The sequence below is a fragment of the Gouania willdenowi genome, chromosome 8 (genome assembly GCF_900634775.1).
Source record: "Gouania willdenowi chromosome 8, fGouWil2.1, whole genome shotgun sequence".
Classification (NCBI taxonomy): Eukaryota; Metazoa; Chordata; class Actinopteri; order Blenniiformes; family Gobiesocidae; genus Gouania; species Gouania willdenowi.
The window spans coordinates 11,345,527-11,364,683 of NC_041051.1; the positions used below are offsets into that span (position 1 = coordinate 11,345,527).

Genomic DNA, 19,157 nt, shown 5'->3' on the forward strand with positions numbered 1-19,157 from the left:
TAAATTATACAAATAAATAAATAAATAAATAGATTGATAAAATGTAAAAATGTCTGTAGGTGTCAAATACGAATTTTATGCAAGAATTTACAAATATTGATTGACTTTATTGAAGTGTTATGCACATGCGTCCAGCCCACATAGGCTTACAAGACACAAATAAATAAATAATAAATAAATGAATAAAAAAAATCACTTATTTTGATATTCTACAACAATATACGCACAATATAAAATATTAGTCACATGATGATGAGGTGGTATTAAGCAACTAGGCTTTTTCTGTGTGGAGTTTGCATGTTCTCACTGTGCTTGTATGAGTTTTCTCTGTATGCTAATCCTGGTTATACCCTCAGTCCAAAAACATGTATGACTGTTATATTGTAATCATTAATATATATATATATATATATATATATATATATATATATATATATATACAATATGGTGCAATATGGTGCAAATATATGCATTAAAATCTAAGAATAATGCTAGAAATTAATTTTTTTCATTCATCTGAATGACAGTAAAGACCATTTATTGCACCTGCAAGCCTGACTTTATCAATAGTTATGACTTTTTTTTTTAATCCCCACGATAGCTTACACAGAGAAGAAAATGTTAGGCATTTATCTGGTTGTCTTGGTAACAAAATTCCAAGATAAATTGCTTTGCAGATTGACTTTATATGGAACAAACAAGGAGCCCTCAAAGGTCCACGTTCTGTGGAACAAAATGTGATGATGACCTTACTTAATGATGTTACTTTAAAAGTGAGAACACCTTCCTAAGTGTTTTTAAAAGGAAGATACAATGTCATACACAATGTGTTACATTTACTGTTGGGGAGTGTTTAGTGTTCCCAACGGACACATTATTATTGAACACTAACAGCTTAAAGTGCAGAATACGTTGCCTTTATCTATTTTTCTTTCTTTTTTTTTGAGGAGAAAGGATTTATTATAGTTTGTCTTGGCTTTTTTCACACTTTTGAAAGACAGCATAATGACACACAAAGTGCCTTTGTCACAATGTGAAGTGTTTCATCGGGCACACTGAGTGGAATCAATCTCGTTATCTATCTATATATATATATATATATATATAAAGCAAGGAATCTCTGTCTGTCTGTGTGTCTGTATGTCTGTGTGTCTGTGTGTGTCTCAAATATCTCTGCGGTTCAGGGACAGACAGAGCTGAGACTTTCAACATGGCTGCTGCTTGGTTCAAAAGTGTGCAACATCCGATTTGTTTGGACCGACGTCAGCAAACGTCACCATTGGCTGATAAAACTGATTGACAGATTCATCTGCCAATCAGGTGTGTGACCCGGGACGTCAGGGCCGTCTCAAAATTCACCGCACACATTTCTCTCACAAATGCGCAGAGGTTTCACAGCACAGAAGGAGTTTGTAAATGCACATTCAGCAATTCGCATTATCTGTGGATTTATATTACAAGTGTGCCTCAAAATAATATTTTTGAAGTAGAGCGTGTGCATTTCAGAATTTATATTACAAGTTTGCATAAAATATATATTTGCGAAACAGATTGTGTGCATTTGTGAATCTGAAATACAACTATGGAACAAAGCATGTGTATTCGTGAAAAACCCTGCAAGAGTTCATTCATTATGATACTGTTCTGATTCCATACTCCTCAGCCTCCCCAAACGTGTGCACATTCAGCACACACTGGACACACCCACGTCAGTGCACATTGCCTCACACACACTCAAACCTACACAATCCTGAACTCAACGAACTCACAAAGAAGTCCCAACACAAGCTGCAGCGCACAAAACGCACTCAAACGAGCAAAAACACTCACCGATGTCTGAAGGCAGTGGAACGTCAGAGGGGAGAGAGAGTCTGGGGTCGCTACTCCATTTATGAACTACTTTTTTTTTTTTTGGAGTGATACAACTGTGTGCTCACACCAAATGCGTAAGGGTTGGCAACTATGTTTTTACCTTTTTCCTCTTGTGCGTACAAATTAAGGTGGCAGCAGGGGTGGTAAGGTTTTGTTGTCAGGTGGCATTTGCCACCCTATGCCACCCCGTTAGATCCACCACTGGGTGGGGCGTGGAGGTGGGCTCTCCAGTGATTGGCTATGGCGCGCACATGGCTACGGAGTGTAGTGATTAGCCATTTATTGGTAAAAGGAAATCATAGACATTATATTTCCACAGAACATTGCAGGAACATTTTTGATATAATCCTTGAAAATGTTCAGCTACGTCTCAACACATTAAAATTTCTGCAACACCCTGACATAAAACACACCTCAATGTGAGCCACTTCCCGACATGCATGTGGTTGCGAGGGCCCGTTCATCTCTGCTTGCAGCGGTAAATGTTATTATTATTATTATTATTATTATTATTATTATTATTATTATTATTATTACCACCACATGTTGCAAATAGTCTAAAGCTACCACTACTGTTGCTGCAGTGTAACAGTGAAAGTTTGGCCCAGGTAGCGTAACGCCCCTTAGATAATATCACAAGATTTATAGAGTCGGCTTCCTAAGATGAAAAAAAAAAAACATGTTAAGCGTGTCAGAGAAGTGTTAAGCAACCCAACCACATGATTGTGAAATATAAACAGAAGTGGAACAATCTAATTCCACATTTGGAGATGCGTATATGTATTTTCTTTTCCTATACTTATGAGCATAGAAATAATTGATGAATTCTCCAACACATTTAAAATCCATGCCTTGACATTAAATGTACACAGGAAGTTATCTATCAATAAACTATTAATATAATTGTGAAATATTGACATACAGTTCATCAGTAACCAATCTAGGTGATAATAGCAAGTCAAAGCCACTTTGTGGCTGATCTCACTCACATAAAAGTAAATGTGAGTACAAATGTTGTATGGATTGGGTTCAGTTTGTGTAAAAAACCAGGAAAAAATGCTTTCGCTCAGTGGAAACCATTCCTGGGCATGTCAGCTCACGTTCATGCGTAAACCTGACATCATGAACACTACTCAAGGTTTCCTTTTAAAAAACCAACTAAGAAGAAGCAGCAGCATTGAGGACCTTAGCGCTTTATCTGTCTGTGGGAATGAAAAGAATATTGAACTTATTTCAAAGCCATGAGTTTCCCCTTTGCTATGAGGACACGCAGAGTTTTGATCTTCTGCCTCTTTTCAGTCATCGCCATTGTTGGTAAGTCTGTATTGTGCAGCCTCAATAGGACACAAAGATTTGAATCTGTCATGGTAAAGTTGTCACAAAAAAGTAATTGAGTCCTTGTAATACAAAGGTAAAGGTGAAGGTGAATGTGAAAGTGGAACGGTGCTTCTTTCTTTCGATTTATAAAGAATTAGTCAATCTCAAACAGAAAGGTGTCATTAAGTGTGTCATCAAGTACAAGAATAGCCTCAATAGGAATAACTGACGTTTAAAATGGGCCAATGATTTAAACAAAATGTAAATAAAAGCTTAACTTGGACATGACTGACCTCCATGAGCAGGGAAACACTTGCAGTGACATATTCCTGTGTTTGGCTGTACAACTAAAAAAAAGTTGAGAATTAGGTATCATTTTATATTAAGGTGCTTGTAATAAGCATTGAGTCATAATAAATCTCTTGATAAGGCCTTATTAAATTCCTATTACAATAATTAAAGCTATATGAGTGTTGATTAAAAAAAAGTAACATTAATACATGTAATGACTGATGGATCAAAAGAGGGAACAGCACTTCATAAGGCCTAATATAGTATTTATCATGCACTAATTAACATTTAACAATCCTAATAGCATTGGGAAGCTTTCAAAGTGACAGGATGCTTATTACAAGCACCATAATAGAAAGTTTTACAGAGAACGGATTTCAAGAACGGCCATACCAGCCTGTCATTGCCTGATCTCTTTAGATCTCTGAAGCTAGGCAGGTCTGGTCCAAAGTTGCAAATACAAAACAAAAATAAACAGATTGAAGCACTGTGAGACTTACAGACTAAATAAAACATAATTCAGCTAAATGCCTTAAATATAATATAATGTATATATAAAGCCAGAAAAAAATTCTAAAACCTGCCAAAAACAATTGTGTTTTTCCAGATATTAACAATTTTGCAACCTAAATGATATAAGATGTTTACTCTTTATGCAAATGTATTTTAATAGTTGTCTCTTTGGTTTGCAAATGTTCTGTTGTTACAGCACAAAATATGCATACAAGAAAAAGTTACACATAAATGTTTATATGTATATATATTTCTTACTCTTTTACATGTTGTTGAGGGCAGTGGTGACTTAACGTTTTAAAAGGAGGGTTACTGGTTTAAATCCCAAGAAGAGCAGCTGGGTAAGGGTCAATTACGTCATCAATTATCCATGTTCAATTACAACTCACTTATGATTACGGAGACCAGCATTTTTTCACAAATACAATAAAAAATATAGCCGCAAGCGGGGATAAACGGCCCTCGCCTTCGCCGAGCCGCCTTTGGTGCGCCGCCTTCACCACGCCGCTTTGCCGCAACGCCTTTTCCTGCGCCGCCTTTGCCGCACCGTCTTCTGTACCACCTTAGCCGCGTCACCTTTGCTGCTTCGCCTTTGCCGTCTTTGCCGTGCCGCCTTCGCCGCGCCGCTACGAGAGCAAGAGGCCCTTCGCCAGCTTGTGGCGCTCGGGCCAAATTACAATTATTATTTTTCCACTGTGAGTCAATTACAATTACGTTCTCCATTATTAATACTCACATTAAATTAATTGCAATTACTTAGCCTTTAATAAAGAACTCCATAAAACGTAACCTTCCTCTCGCATTAGCCTTCTGTTAGCATCTTTCTCAAATCAGCTGTAAAATGCACAAAAAAATGTTATCAATCATCCAATTTGTTTCTCAACTCGTTAGGCTTCCTGATCAATGAAAATATTGTTATTAATATTTTTGTATATTTTAATATCTGAACCATTACAAATCAATTACGATTACAACGGCAACAGATTTGTTTCAAATACGATTACATTTATAATTGCGTCATAATTGTAATTAATTACCAACTATGCAATTACAATTATATTTGACCCCAACCCTGACTAGCAGTCCTGGGTGGGACTGCTAGTCACAAATAGATAGCGGAGAAAAACTTCCATGCATCTCATTATATGACAACAAAACATTATTCTTCTTCTGTACCACTAAAGTGTTAAACATGTAATAAAAAGCTCCGACATAAGATATTTTACATACTTTTGCTTACTTTGTTGTGTTTTTTTTTAGTTTTTTTTTTTTTTAGTTTTTGCATCACATACATGCCTAAAGTGTTAAAGTGCTCTTCCTCTCTGTCAGACTGCCTGATTGTGCAGCTCCACGCACGTCCCCAGGTGGAAGCACAGTGTGGAGAAGATGTCAAACTGATGTGCAATGTCAGCTCATCACAACAGATGGATGTCAAAGTCCTATCCTGGGTGGCTTTCAATCGAACGCTGTGTGAATACGAACGCAACCGAACTGAGAAGGAGTTTCACTGTGAAACCACAAAACTAAAGGATGACCAAACCCTCACTCTGAAGCTCAACAACGTGATGCCAGTCAACACAGGAAAATATCTCTGCAAAGTGCAATCTACAGGGGGAGTGAATTCTACAGCCACAATGGTTACAATACAAGGTATGTCATGGCCCAATTAGGCCTAGGCAATATATCAAGATTCAAGATATATTGCGTTTTCAATTTTGGCAATATAGAAAATTACAATATTGACTATATTTTTATTTTATACTGTAGCTTATTTTGTATTAAATTCCCTGTGACTTAGGAAATCCTCTTTGATCTCCTGACATGTTTTGACTGACAACTGCCAGTCTTCGTCAGAGGCATCTGCTGATCGCTTTGATGTTTCCTTTGAAGTTTCCTTGACCTCCACGTAGTAATTCCAGCAAGATTCTTTTTGTCCTCTTTGTGAATAGTAAGTTAAAGTTTCATTTATTATGACAACTGACAGTGACCATAACATTTTATTCAAAAAGAGGATAAAATAATCTTGCTGGAATCACTCACACGTGCTGTCCCTTATTGGGAAAAAAAAAAAAAGCCAAAAGTGGCACAAATTGTGCAGCTGTTTGTTCATAAATGTGCCTGTGTGGCATTTTGCATCAGCAAATTTGATTCAGAATTGTCTTTCTAATAAGACTTTGAGTTTAAAAAATTGAGATTTATATTGCACACTATATCGCATTGAGAAAAAGGTAACACTTTACATGAAGTTGTAATGCATGAATAAGGTGTCTTGAAGGCTGTCAAAAAGTGGCGTTCGCTAAATTATGACACCTTTGGAGCTATGTTGGCATTTTTTGGGTTAGGTGGAGGGATCTAGTGAGGTTATGTTGGCTTAAGGTTAAGGGTTAAGGATTAGAGTTAGGGTAACGAAGGGTTAGGATTAAAGTAACTAACAAGACTTAATAACAGCCTTCATTACACCGTAGTAAAGCTAATGACAGATGTCATGTCATAATAATGACAGCATAATGTCAGCCTTATGTATAAAACTTCAAGTAAAGCGTTACCGAGAAACAATATTGAAATATGAATTTTGGTCATTATCACTCAGCCCTATAAGTCCAATGTGTTGCCATGTTTTTAAAATGTGGTCCCCTGTTCTTTTCACCTATTTTTTTTTATTTTAATTTCATCTTCACAGAATGCAAAGGAAGATCTACTGCTTCAAAGAACATATCCCATGCTGAGTGTTCATTTAAAGGAGTTTATCCCAGTGGTTCAGTCCACTGGTTCCAAGGAAACACAAACCTAACCAACTCAAGCTCCACAAAGGAGATAAAGGACCAGCATGGACTTTATAATATCCATAGTACATTGGATGTGAAGGGAGAACATCTGCATCTCCAGCACTATAACTGCTCACTGTGGATACCCTCCCTCAGAAAGTACCTGTCTTGGCAACAGCCTCCTCTTGTGGAGGAAGTGGGATCATCAGTAGGTTCTGCCACTGTCAGACTGCAGACAGGCCTGTGCATGATGATAGTGAGAGTTATGCAAGATGTACTGTAACAAAGCAAAAAAAAGGAGTCTGTGTGTTTATGTGGCGCATCTTGTCACTTTGTGCACTAATCCTGACAACATCAAACATTATCAAAAGCAAATTCTAGAAAGAAAAAAAAAGTCTCTGGATACACCAAAAACGTGTGATATTAAATCAGAATCAGAATCCAAAAAGTTTATTTTGCCAAGTACAGTTTTAAAAAAACAGCACAGGGAAATTGACTCGGTAGTCAGTGCGCAGAACAGAAAAAAACAAAACAAAAGCCAGTAACAGTAATAATAATAATAATAATGATAGGTATAAAGTATAAAATATAAATAAAGGATAGATAGAGGATCAAGATAAATAATAAAATATTTCTTTTTTTACTTTTGTCTTTTATTTATTTTTTATTTTCCCAAGATAAAAACGAAAAATATAAATAAATATATAAACATATATACAGTGCTGAAGATAATATTGACTTTATGGAGGTGGTGGAGGGGGGGTGGTGGTGGTGGAGGGGAGTTTATGGGTGGCTGGGGCTGTGTTCATGAGGATGGTGGCAGAGGAAAAGAAGCTGTTTTTGTGTCTGGAGGTTCTGGTCCTGATGGACCGAATCCTCCTTCCAGAAGGAAGAGATTGAAACACAATCTTTCCTGCATTTACTATACCTAAATGGTATCACAACCAAATAAAGTTGGGAACTACTGATGTAATGTCACATAATAATGTAGCCCTCACAGCCATCTTATTATGAGGCTAATGTCCAAACCTCTAAGCATCCTGCTGTTAAGTTGTATAACCAGAAATAGATATTGTATGAACAAGTGTCTCCACCTGATGGCAGCAGAACACCTTTAACATTCTACAAATCAGGTTCCCAGTACCCCAAATGAATGATACAATCATAAAAATTGTTGCCATGTTCAATCTAAAAATGTTTAGATATTATAAATAGATGTTAGATTCTATATATATATATATATATATATATATATATATATATATATATATATATATATATATATATATATATATATATTCTGTTTTTTTAAAGGCCAGAGAGTAAAGTTTAACCCTGCTGTGAATAAAGAATAAACATTTATTTAAATCACAATTCTAAATGAAGAAGTAATACAAACACAGGTCATGAACAATAGCTATGACAAAGATGATGCCATCCTCTTTTTTTCTATTGTTATCATGGCGATCGTAAGCTGTTCAAGCATTGGGAAAGGTCTATTTACACTTTCTTCTGATCTGAGTAACGCTTTGTTCTATGATGAAAAAGAGAAATAGTCCACTTCTGACATTTGATGTAGTCCTTTTTCCACAAAGAACATTTTCAAGTTTGGATGAAACAAATGAAATATGTGAATCACAGCTTCATTGTAAGGTTTTTTCTTATTAAAAAATAATAATGATGATGAGATGATGACAAAGGCTTAGAAACAAATAAAGACACGTGGAAAAAAAACTGTCACATGTTTCATTCTGTACTGGCTGATGAGGCAGTATTAGTAGCCATTCTTGATAGACATCCAGATGGTGCGCAACCACAATTAGACAAGGCTGTAATTAACTTTCCATGCGACAGATCTTTTTTCTATTATTATTATATATTCAAAGTAAAAAGGGAGCCGAATCATCTGTAAAGAAAGAAGCGCCAGCGTATTTAAAAATAAAACAAGTGATGATGGAGAACTGTGTTTTGATTATCTGTCCCTGCTCAAAACAAATAAATGACATGGTGTAGTAACCTGGTCCGGTTCAGGTCTGAATGAATGATCAAAGTAACAATATTTATCCTATTGAATCTTATGACTAACCTACAGCTAATGGATTACAGTTTGATTTCTACACCTGGTTCACAACTCCACCACTAAATAACCCTTTGAAGAGCAGGACACAAACACACTGTAATGATAGAATTGAAATGAAAGATTTACACACATCTTTGAACTACGAAGATGTAGATTTGAATCCACCACATAAAATCTTTCAGGAGGAGATAAAAACATTTATTCTTCTATTATAAAAGTATATTTATAATAGTTCATACTGTATATTGATTTGACATAAATATCTTATGTGTATAGGTATTGCACCTACCAAAAGTGTAACATAATTACATGTGCAGTGTTATAACAAACCATTTGAAAATAGACAATTTAGCAAAATATAGTTATTTACCCTGGAAGATAGACAAACACATGACTAATCTTTATTGCTTTAAATACGCAGTAAATGTTTGATTTCTAAATGTATAACATGTGTTAATGAATGATTCATTGTTTCAAACCAAAACCTCCAACTCTGTCTTTCTAGTCGCTCTCAGGTTTGGACACAAGTAACATCACTATTCTTAAAAATTAATTTGAATACATTTATTTATGGAAAAGTTCACATTTTTTCATGCAAAAAATAAAACTATTACAGAACACAATGATGAAACTGAATAAAACATATTTGAATTCCACCTATTTGTTACATTCGGCTTGATTAAAATGTTGTTTCAGCTATATTATGTGAACATTATACACATTCTTGAGAATCTTTACAAAAGTAGTGTTTTTTGAGCCACCTTAATCAACATGTTGCAGTAGATAATACTCTATCAAGGAAGACCAGTTGTTCTTCGACAGAGTCTCGTCGACGGCCGCTACTCTATTGGTCTGCCGTTGAAGAATAAAGACGTAAAAATGCCGAACAACAGAGCAGTGGCAGAGCAACGAGCGCTCAAGATGAAGAAGAAGCTCCAGAGAAAACCAGAGGTTCAAGGCAGACTACGTTACTTTCATGAAAGGTGTGATCAACAACGATTATGCTGTAAAAGTTCCCAAGGAAGAATTAAACCGGAATGACTGAAAGGTGGGGTTTATCCCGCATCACAGCTTCTACCACCCTAAGAAGCGGAAAATACGAGTGGTATTCGACTGTAGAGTTTTGTATCAAGGAACCACACTCAATGAGCAACTACTACAAGGGCCTGACATGACAAGCAGTCTGATCAGCGTCTTAACAAGGTTCTGTCAAGAGCAGGTCGCAGTAATGGCGTATGTGGAATCAATGTTCCACCAGGTGAAAGTCCCACCAAAACACGCTGACCTTCTCAGATTCCTGTGGCGGCCGGATGCATTGTTTCACAAGAGCTGCAAGAATACAGGATGGAGGTTCATTTGTTTGGCACCACTTCCTCACCAAGCTGTACTCGTTATGCTTTGAGAAGGTGTGCCAAAGATGAGAATAGTTTTGACGCAACAGTAGTGAATATGGTCCTCCATAATTTCTATGTTGACTACTGTTTGAGAGCAGTTGCCTCAGAACAAGAAGCAGTCAAACTACACCAAGGTTTGAAGGCCATCTATCAAACAGGAGGGTTTAGACTAATGAAATGGATGACCAACAACCAGAATGTATTGTTTTGTGTAACATGATGGATGAGGCTGAGATGTTGGACTCTGACTTGAAAAAACTGTATGACAGAATTAGACAACTAACAGTCCCAAGCCAAGAAATCAGAAGGAAAGTTGATGCATGCTCAGCCATTACATTTTATTAGTTATATTTAATGAAAGTTAGACTAACTGAGGACAAAAAAAGAGTTTGATTCAGAGCCAGAAAAAAAGCAAAGTTACACTCTCCTCGACAATGACTATGCTCGATCTATATATGGGTCTACTGCTTCCAGAGTTCATGCACGCAGCCATCGTTCTGAACAACCCTCAGAATCACCAAGTATTACATGCAAAAATGCAGAATTTGCTGCACAGAAAGCGGAAAATGACATGGAAGATGTCATCCAGGCTCAGCGTCAACACCTGTGAAAACTTGAGAATAAAAGAGACATTGAGGTGATGGAGGCTAAGTTGAGAGCCTACACAGAGGTAGAGATGAAAAGTGAGAGATGTAGTTCTGTAAATATATCAACACTGGAAACAAAACTCAGACTGTGATTATTTTACGGAGACTGAATTAAATGTGGAAACCAAGAGTAAAAAAGGTCTGTCATTTATTCATTTCAATTGCTAGGTGGTGGGGTGATTAAGGATTACATTAAATTTAAATTCAAAGTGTTTATTGTCATATGTGCAGTTAGAAACACGTTTTCCTGTACAATGAAATTACTACCTTGCTTATGAACTAAGATATAATAATGTGTTTATACAAGTTAAATCTAACAGTGGAAAATACAACACTGCCAATAGAACTAACAACAGCTGGATTAACCTTGATGTAGAGACAAAACAAGCTGCAAACTTGTGTGTCCAAAAGAGACATTCCCGAGTGGTGACATTATGGATGAAAAGGGGAAAACCTTCCAAACACCTTCGAAAGAGGAACTATTCTTGAACTGGAGGAATGCTAACAACGTCTGGCAGGGAACAAGGCCAACACGAACAACGATAGAGAGGAGGAGGAGGAATAAAAAAAAAAAAAAAAAGACAACACTGACTTCAGATGAGAATACACAAAAAAGGACTGTTCATAACAACTCAAGAATGTTTGACCAGAGAGACATGTAAACCCATGTAAATTTGCGATGGTAAAACAGGGGACGGGACCCAGATAAGCAAACTGCTTCTCTCGTCTCCTTTTTCGGCATGTACAAAAAAAAAAAAAAAAAAAATGTGAAAAAAAAAAGTGAATGTAACCATGTCAGAAATAAACTGAATAAATAAAATAAATAAATAAAAAATAAATAGCAAAGTCAGTCCTCATCTGTCCACCTTTACATTTAATGTGAACAGCCAGTCACACAAAATGAAGCATTTTTTCAAGCATTTCAAGAGTCAGTAACTCTTTGCAGACTACCTGCTCCAGAGCCTAGGGTGTTTTCAGGCAATCCTTTACAGTTTATAGAGTGGAGCACAAGCTTTAAAGCTCTTAAAGAAAGACGGTGCTCAAATCACGCAGACAGGCTATTTTACTTGCAGAAGTACGTAGAAGTTTCTACCGCAAAGATGAGGAAGCTTATTGGAGCTTGAGGAAGCTGCGAACGCTCTGCCGCCATGTGGCCAACACATTAACATTTCTCTCTTGTTTAAACACACTCAAAGTTCAAGCCTTTGTAGATTTCAAAACATAAACCTGTTTTCAAACATACAACACTTCAGAGTCACACTGCTAGCGATTAGACATTCATGCCGAACGCATTTAGAGTCTTTGTAGCGTCAGGCCAACGCAGACACCTGTCTGTTCACTCATTCAACCATGGAGTAGAAGCTGTGTGTGACCACCTGGAGCTGTATGACATGGCCTTTATAACCAGGATCGGAGTAGGAAGATTAGGCGTGGAGGAGAATCAGCGAGGAGGTGGTAGCAGCAGGTAAAAGTTCTCTCTGTAGCACTGAGCTATGATATCATTCGCTGCTAATCACACCAGCTTTTTTCACTGGTGGTTTATGTTTATGAGAGGAGAAAAAGGAGCACAGCTCCTCGCTTCAGCAGACAGTGAAACTCACCGAGTTGGATGTGTCGCTGGTGGGTGAATGCAGGATTAGCCAATCAGGACGCAGAACACAATGCAACAACAAGCAAACACTTTCTTACTTGTGTGTGTTCTTTAGAACTACAGTTGAAAGAACAACAAAAATAAAGAAGTCGTTCATAAATTGGTTGGCTTTTAATGTTTTAAAATGACAGTTTCACCATTGTTGCCAAAGTTTGTCGTGAGTTGATTAAGCTCAATGTCGTTTAACTCTACCTGTTAGTCTTGCTAAGGATGAAGACTTTGGATGAGTGTGCAAACACTGCTGCAGTTATCAGAATCAGAAATCAGGAAAAAAAAACTTTATTTTTCCCCGAGGGGTAATTAGAAAGGCAAAGAGTGGCATTTAAAAAGATTAAAGAAATATAATACTAATAAATGAAAACAACACTAATATAGCTAATTATGCACACAGAAACCAAAGAGGTTGTAAGGTAAACTAAATAACAAGGTTCAAATGAATGATAACGTGCTTATGTATAGGTTAAGAAAAAAATAATAACAATGAATACAAAATAAAGTAAAGTACATGTATTTAAACATATGTAAACAGATTCTAGTTAGTAGAGGAAGCAGCAGGGGGCGGTGCTGGCCTCTGGTCTGCCTGCCATCACACAGCTGCATTTGTAATGCTTTTTTTCTGCCAACTCTGCAATGTGAATAACAATGAGATGGAGCTTCTGCTTGTTAAATAGTCCTCTGCAGAATCACAGAAAGGAAAAATCAGTGTTGTGTGAAGCCGGCAACTTCTCTGACAGTTACAAACCTGGGATCTTCGTTTGTTTACGAACTCTCGAGGTCATCTCTATGGCAACGCCGTCCCACTTAATTGGCATTGGAGACGAACTGTGAGAGACTGCAGCAGAGTCTCAGAAAACAGGTACACGCTCGCATGATCACTCCCACACTTTCACACACAACCCGTCTTTTTCAATGTTTCCTCCGGCCCCAACCCCTTCTCCTTCCCTGCCAATAGCAGCAGAAGCCAAAGTGCCGTAAGGGCTGCTATGCGCCACCCTGTGGTTGACCTGCGAGCTACTCATCCTAAAGACCTATACCCCTGGTGCTAACGGGCTGTTGTATTGAATTGATTGTTGTTTTGTTTTGGTGCATGTATGCTGAGGAAGTTTTTTCATAGTTTTTTAATGTCTTCCCCAATAGGGAACCCAGTTTTCTCCCTGTACACCAACAGCTGCACCTCCTCTCACCAGTCGGTCAAACTCCTGAAGTTTGCAGACGACATGACCATCATCGGTCTCATCTCTGATGGAGACGAGTCCACCTACAGGTGGGAGACAGACCAGCTGGTGTCCTGGTGCAGCCAGAACAACCTGGAGCTCAACGCTTTAAAGACAGTGGAGATGATAGCAGACTTCAGGAAGAACCCAGCCCCCCTCACCCCCCTCACCCTAAGACACTCTACAGTGAGCTCTGTGGAGTACTTCTGCTTCCTGGGGACCATCATCACTCAGGACCTCAAGTGGGAGCTGAACATCAGCTCCCTTATCAAAAAAGCTCAGCAGAGGATGTACTTCCTGCGGCAGCTGAAGAAGTTCAGTCTGCCAACAAAGATGATGGTGAACTTCTACAGCACCATCATCCAGTCCATTCTCTGCTTCACCATCACCATCTGGTACGCTGCAGCTATGGCTAAGGACAAGGCCAGACTGCAGCGTATCATCCACTCTGCAGAGAAGGTCATCGGCTGCAATCTGCACTCCCTCCAGGACCTGTACGCCTCCAGGATTTTGAGGCGTGCAGGAAAGATTGTGGCCAACCCCTCCCACCCCGGTCATAAACTGTTTCAATCTCTCCCTTCTGGAAGGAGGTTTCGGTCCATCAGGACCAGAACCTCCAGACACAAAAACAGCTTCTTTCCCTCTGCCACCATCCACATGAACACACCCCCAGTCACCCACTGAACCCCCGCCCCCCCAACCCGATCACCACCTCCATGATGACATTATCTGCTGCACTGTATATATATATATATATATATATATATATATATATATATATATATATATATATATATATATATCCTATTTATCCTTTATTCTCTCTCTATCCTTTATTTATCCCTCATACTTTATATTTATCATTATTATTATTATTATTATTGTTGCTGGGTTGTTCTTTGTTTTTTTTATTATTATTTTTTGTTGTTGTTTGTTTTGTGCACCAACTACCAATTCCAAAATGGTTAACGGAAATAGGTAAAAAGGGGTTAAAGTTTGCCCCTTTTAAGGTTTTCTGGGGAAATAACAATTAAAATGAAGACATAAAGAGCCACATGCTGAGCATCACTGACTAAATAACAGCTTCTACATGGTGTACACTGATAATGTAGTGGACTGGTCTGGACACAAAATGTCAGTGCTGAATTTTGGCCCCAAGACATAGTAATCTGAGGAAAATCTTGTAGTTGGACAAAGGGGGTACTTATGGATTCAGAAATAAGAAAAATAGGGTACTTGAGCCTAAAAGACTGCCTAAATTATTCTGTAAGAGAAAAATATACTTTTCATCCAGATATCTCAATCTTTGTCTCTCTCTTTCCAATCACTCAATCATTCACTCACTGATCAGCTCCACCATCCTTCAAATATTTCTCATTTCGTCCTGATATTTGAAGCTCTTCTGCGACATTGTAATTGAAAATAAATGACAACTCTGATTGCTTTTGGATCAAATCACTGACGTGGCTCTTATGTAATGCTGAAGGAAAGACAAGAAGAGATTGATGTTTTTTCATCCATCATTTCTGATCAACCAGTCCTTTTCATTACACACTTAAGGGACAAAATAGTAATAATGGAAGACCCTTGGTGATCCTTCTTCTTCTTCTTCTTCTTCTTCTTCTTCTTCTTTTTCTTCTTCTCACTCAACTCAGTTGTATTAGTGCAAACCATTACAACTAAAATATATATGCATCAAAGTGGTGAGTTGACTCACAAACAAAATTGAGCCACAATGTTTGAGCAACCATGAGCACGTCCATGTTTGAATGTGTAGGAAAAAACCCATGCGAGCATTGGGAGAACATGCAAACTCCACACAAAAAAGACCCCGAGTCCACCCCAGGAATCAAATTCAGGGTTTTCTTACAGTTTTTCACAAATTTTAACAATCTGACTTTTAGACATTTAGAAAGATTATCAGTGTCACTGCTCACCTTTCACTCTGCATTCAAATATCTGCAGTATAAAACACTGAGAGAATGACCAACATTCGGCTCTTTTAAAGCTCAAATGAAAAACTGGTTATGGTCAAATCAAATGTTCTCACTCAGCAACACTGGGTTGAGTGCAGTAGAGGGATATGTGCAATAGTGGGGTTTGTGCAATAGTCTGGTGTGTGCAATAGTGAGTAGACTGTAATAGTGAGTAGTGTCTGGTTTGTGAATGTGTGTTTTTTGTATGTATGAAATGAATTAATGTTGTGTGTGGCATTATCAACATTTGGTATTTGTGTATGGTTTATGATCTTATTTTGTATATAGCCCCATGTGACCTCAGCCCCTTGTAACCTTGGCCCCATTTGGGACAACAGATGGAAATTGGCCACTGGCTACAATCTGGCGTGTTTACATTCATGTATTTTTTATTCATGTATGTCCATTAACATGCACTGTCCCAATCAAATAAATAAATAAATAAATAAAACAGTGTAGTTTATGAATGAATAAGATCTGTTAACTTACATCACTTATTGTAAAAGCACCATTTACACTCAATGTTCCCACAATAAATTGCATTTTAAAGAGTCACTGTGACGTTTTTTTTACATTGGCATCTTCCAACATTTGTGAATACTGTGTATATATTGGTGGTAAAAAAATACACAGCCACAGGATCAGCAAACATTTCTGGTTTGGTAATATTGAATGTTCAGCTCCTTTTCTTTGCTGTGCTCTGTCTGTGCACAGCGGCTATCTTTGCTACTAAATAGATCAGAAGAAAAGTGAAGGAGGACACTTTCATCTATTTTTTTTTGTCCAAAGTAATCTTCAATCAGAAGTTTTTCAAATTCAGTTCATGCTTGTTCAGTTGAAAATGTACTCTGTGTTATGAGAGGTCTGTTGTTGCTTTCTAATAGGATGTATAATAAAATGTAATGGATTTGTTCGTTTATTTTTGTTACATGTACATTTTGTGATCATTCTTTAATGGAGAATATTTGGGCACTAGGCAGGATACAAAATATTTGCTGTAATATCTTGAGGTTTCGTTTATTCAACAACTTCAACAACTTCATTCAGGAAATTTACTTTAATCTCATGACATGTTTCGACCAACTGTCAGTCTTCCTCAGAAGCATCTGCTGATCACTTTGACGTGTCGCATTTCAAAAAAGACAAAATGTAAATAAACCATCTGCTGTTTCATTGTCATTTCCTGCCCATTTGCGGTGGCGTCTTCATACCTCCAGGTTGAGTGAAGCCAGGTATTTGTTTCCTTGGTTTATCTTTACTTTGTATTACATACATTTATTTTTTTGTGTTGTGGTTTTGTACAAATTTATTTTGCAAACCTTTAATATTTGCTAATGTTGTCTTTGCTAATGTTATAATCTAATGTTCACCATCAGTATTTTTGATCAAATATTGTTATCAAATCACTGTTATGATCAATACTAGAAAATTCGTTGGTCGAAATGGAAAACATGATTATAAAATGTGATCAGATCACCTTATTGTGGTAAATTCTCTGTCCCTACATCTGTTGGGTTGGGTTATCACCTGTTTACAAAGAGATAGGGCCTACCACATACCTTTACCATATACAGTATAGGCAGAGAGTCATAGAAAAACAGAGCCCTTAGATTAGATGGGTCACAAATATGAAGAAGCTGGTCACTTAGGGGTCAAGAAATATATATGGAGAAAAGCACACAGGCATTTACAGGAGAAGCAGAATTAGAGTTATGTTTAAGGTGTAGCATTTACTGTAAAACTGATGAACTCCCCATAACTGATCATTTTCTGCTCTCATTCAACTCTGCTCTCACCATTACCACCACTAAGCTCCCCCGTCTTATATCATTCCGCAACATTAAAAATATAAATCTTAACACCCTCACCTCCAGTATTGACCACCAGGGCAATCAGGGCGATCGTGGCTCAGGTGGTAGTGGGTCGTCTTCTGATCGAGAGGTTGGGGGTTCGATCCCAGTACCTGACTATGTGTCAAAGTGTCCTTGGGCAAGACACTGAACCCTAAGTTGCTCCCAGTGGTCGACTAGCGCCTTGCATGGCAGTCCCGTCCCACTGGTGTGTGAACGTGAGAGTGATTGGGTGAATGAGCTGTTATGTAAAACACTTTGAGACTGCTTCAGTGTGGTGATAAAGCGCTATATAAAATCAAGTCCATTTACCATTTTACTATTTACCACCTGGACATAAATACATTCTCCACCCCTGATGAACTGGTTATGCATTACAAAACTACACTCCATTCCATTCTCAACTCCCTGGCTTCGTTAAAATCCATGTCTGTTAATTTCTCCACTCCTGCCCCCTGGTTCACACACCATCTCCGGCTCTAGAAAGCCAGAGGTCGCCAACTGGAGCGTCTCCATAAAAAAACCCACCTCACTATTCACGAAGACATGTTCCACAACCACATCCTCCAGTACAATGACTCCAATGCTAAAACGAAATCCAAATATTACTCCAGTTTAATCAGTTCAAATAAAGGTAACTCCAAGTCTCTCTTTTCTCTCCTCAATAAACTCACCTGCCCCCCTAAGTCACTGCCACCTCATTTCTACTCCACCTCATCATGTGAAACCTTAATGTAATTTCTCACCTCAAAAATCCTGAACATTCATCACCACCTCAGTCAGAACTCTCCTCTCCCCATCTCACCAGAATCCTTCCTAATTACTCATTCCTTTTCTACTTTCCAACTACCCACTCCCTCTGAAATCTCAGACCTCATCCATCAGTCCAAATCATCCTCCTGTCAATTCGACCCTCTCCCCACATTCCTGGTCAAAGCCTCCCATCATCCACTCCTCGCTCATCACTGGAACTGTTCCCTCATCCTTCAAAACCGCTGCAATAACTCCAATCCTAAAAAAAACCCGGTGCAGATGCTTCCAATCTCGGTAACTTCCGTCCCATCTCAAATCTCCCCTTCATCAATAAAATTCTCGAAAAATTAGTAGCCAGCCAACTTCACTCTCACCTATCCCACAATAACATTTATGAACAGTTTCAGTCCGGTTTTCGCCCCCTCCATAGCACTGAAACAGCACTTACTAAAATCACAAACGACCTCCCCATGGCAGCTGATTCTGGACTCCTCACCATCCTCATCCTCCTCGACCTGAGTGCAGCATTTGACACCATCTCTCACACCACCCTTCTGAACAGATTAGCTTCTATCGGCATTACCCTCACCCCCCTCAACTGGTTCAAATCCTATCTCTCCGGCCGCACTCAGTTCATCCAGCTCAAATCCTTTAAATCAAACCCCTCTCCCATCACTACAGGTGTGCCCCAGGGCTCAGTCCTGGGGCCCCTTCTCTTCATTATTTACCTCCTCCCCTTGGCAATATCTTCCGTAAATTTGGCATTCATTTTCACTGTTACGCAGATGACACCCAGCTCTACCTCACCAGTAAACCATCTTCTATTCCTGTTTT

The 19,157-nt window shown here is 38.2% G+C and overlaps 1 protein-coding gene across 2 annotated transcripts; it reads left to right on the plus strand.

The window, feature by feature from the left end:
* Positions 1-2,990: 2,990 nt before the first annotated feature.
* On the plus strand, positions 2,991-7,502 carry LOC114468674 (uncharacterized). 2 transcript variants are annotated; one of them, XM_028455700.1, is made up of 3 exons: positions 2,991-3,186; positions 5,323-5,643; positions 6,674-7,502. In XM_028455700.1, the coding sequence occupies exons 1-3, from the start codon at positions 3,114-3,116 to the stop codon at positions 7,039-7,041; spliced, it is 762 nt and encodes a 253-aa protein (XP_028311501.1). In that variant the 5' UTR covers positions 2,991-3,113; the 3' UTR covers positions 7,042-7,502. The 2 variants fall into 2 exon arrangements, with proteins under 2 accessions (XP_028311501.1, XP_028311502.1); XM_028455701.1 differs by lacking the exon at positions 6,674-7,502 and adding an exon at positions 5,792-5,845.
* The last annotated feature ends 11,655 nt before the right edge of the window (positions 7,503-19,157 follow it).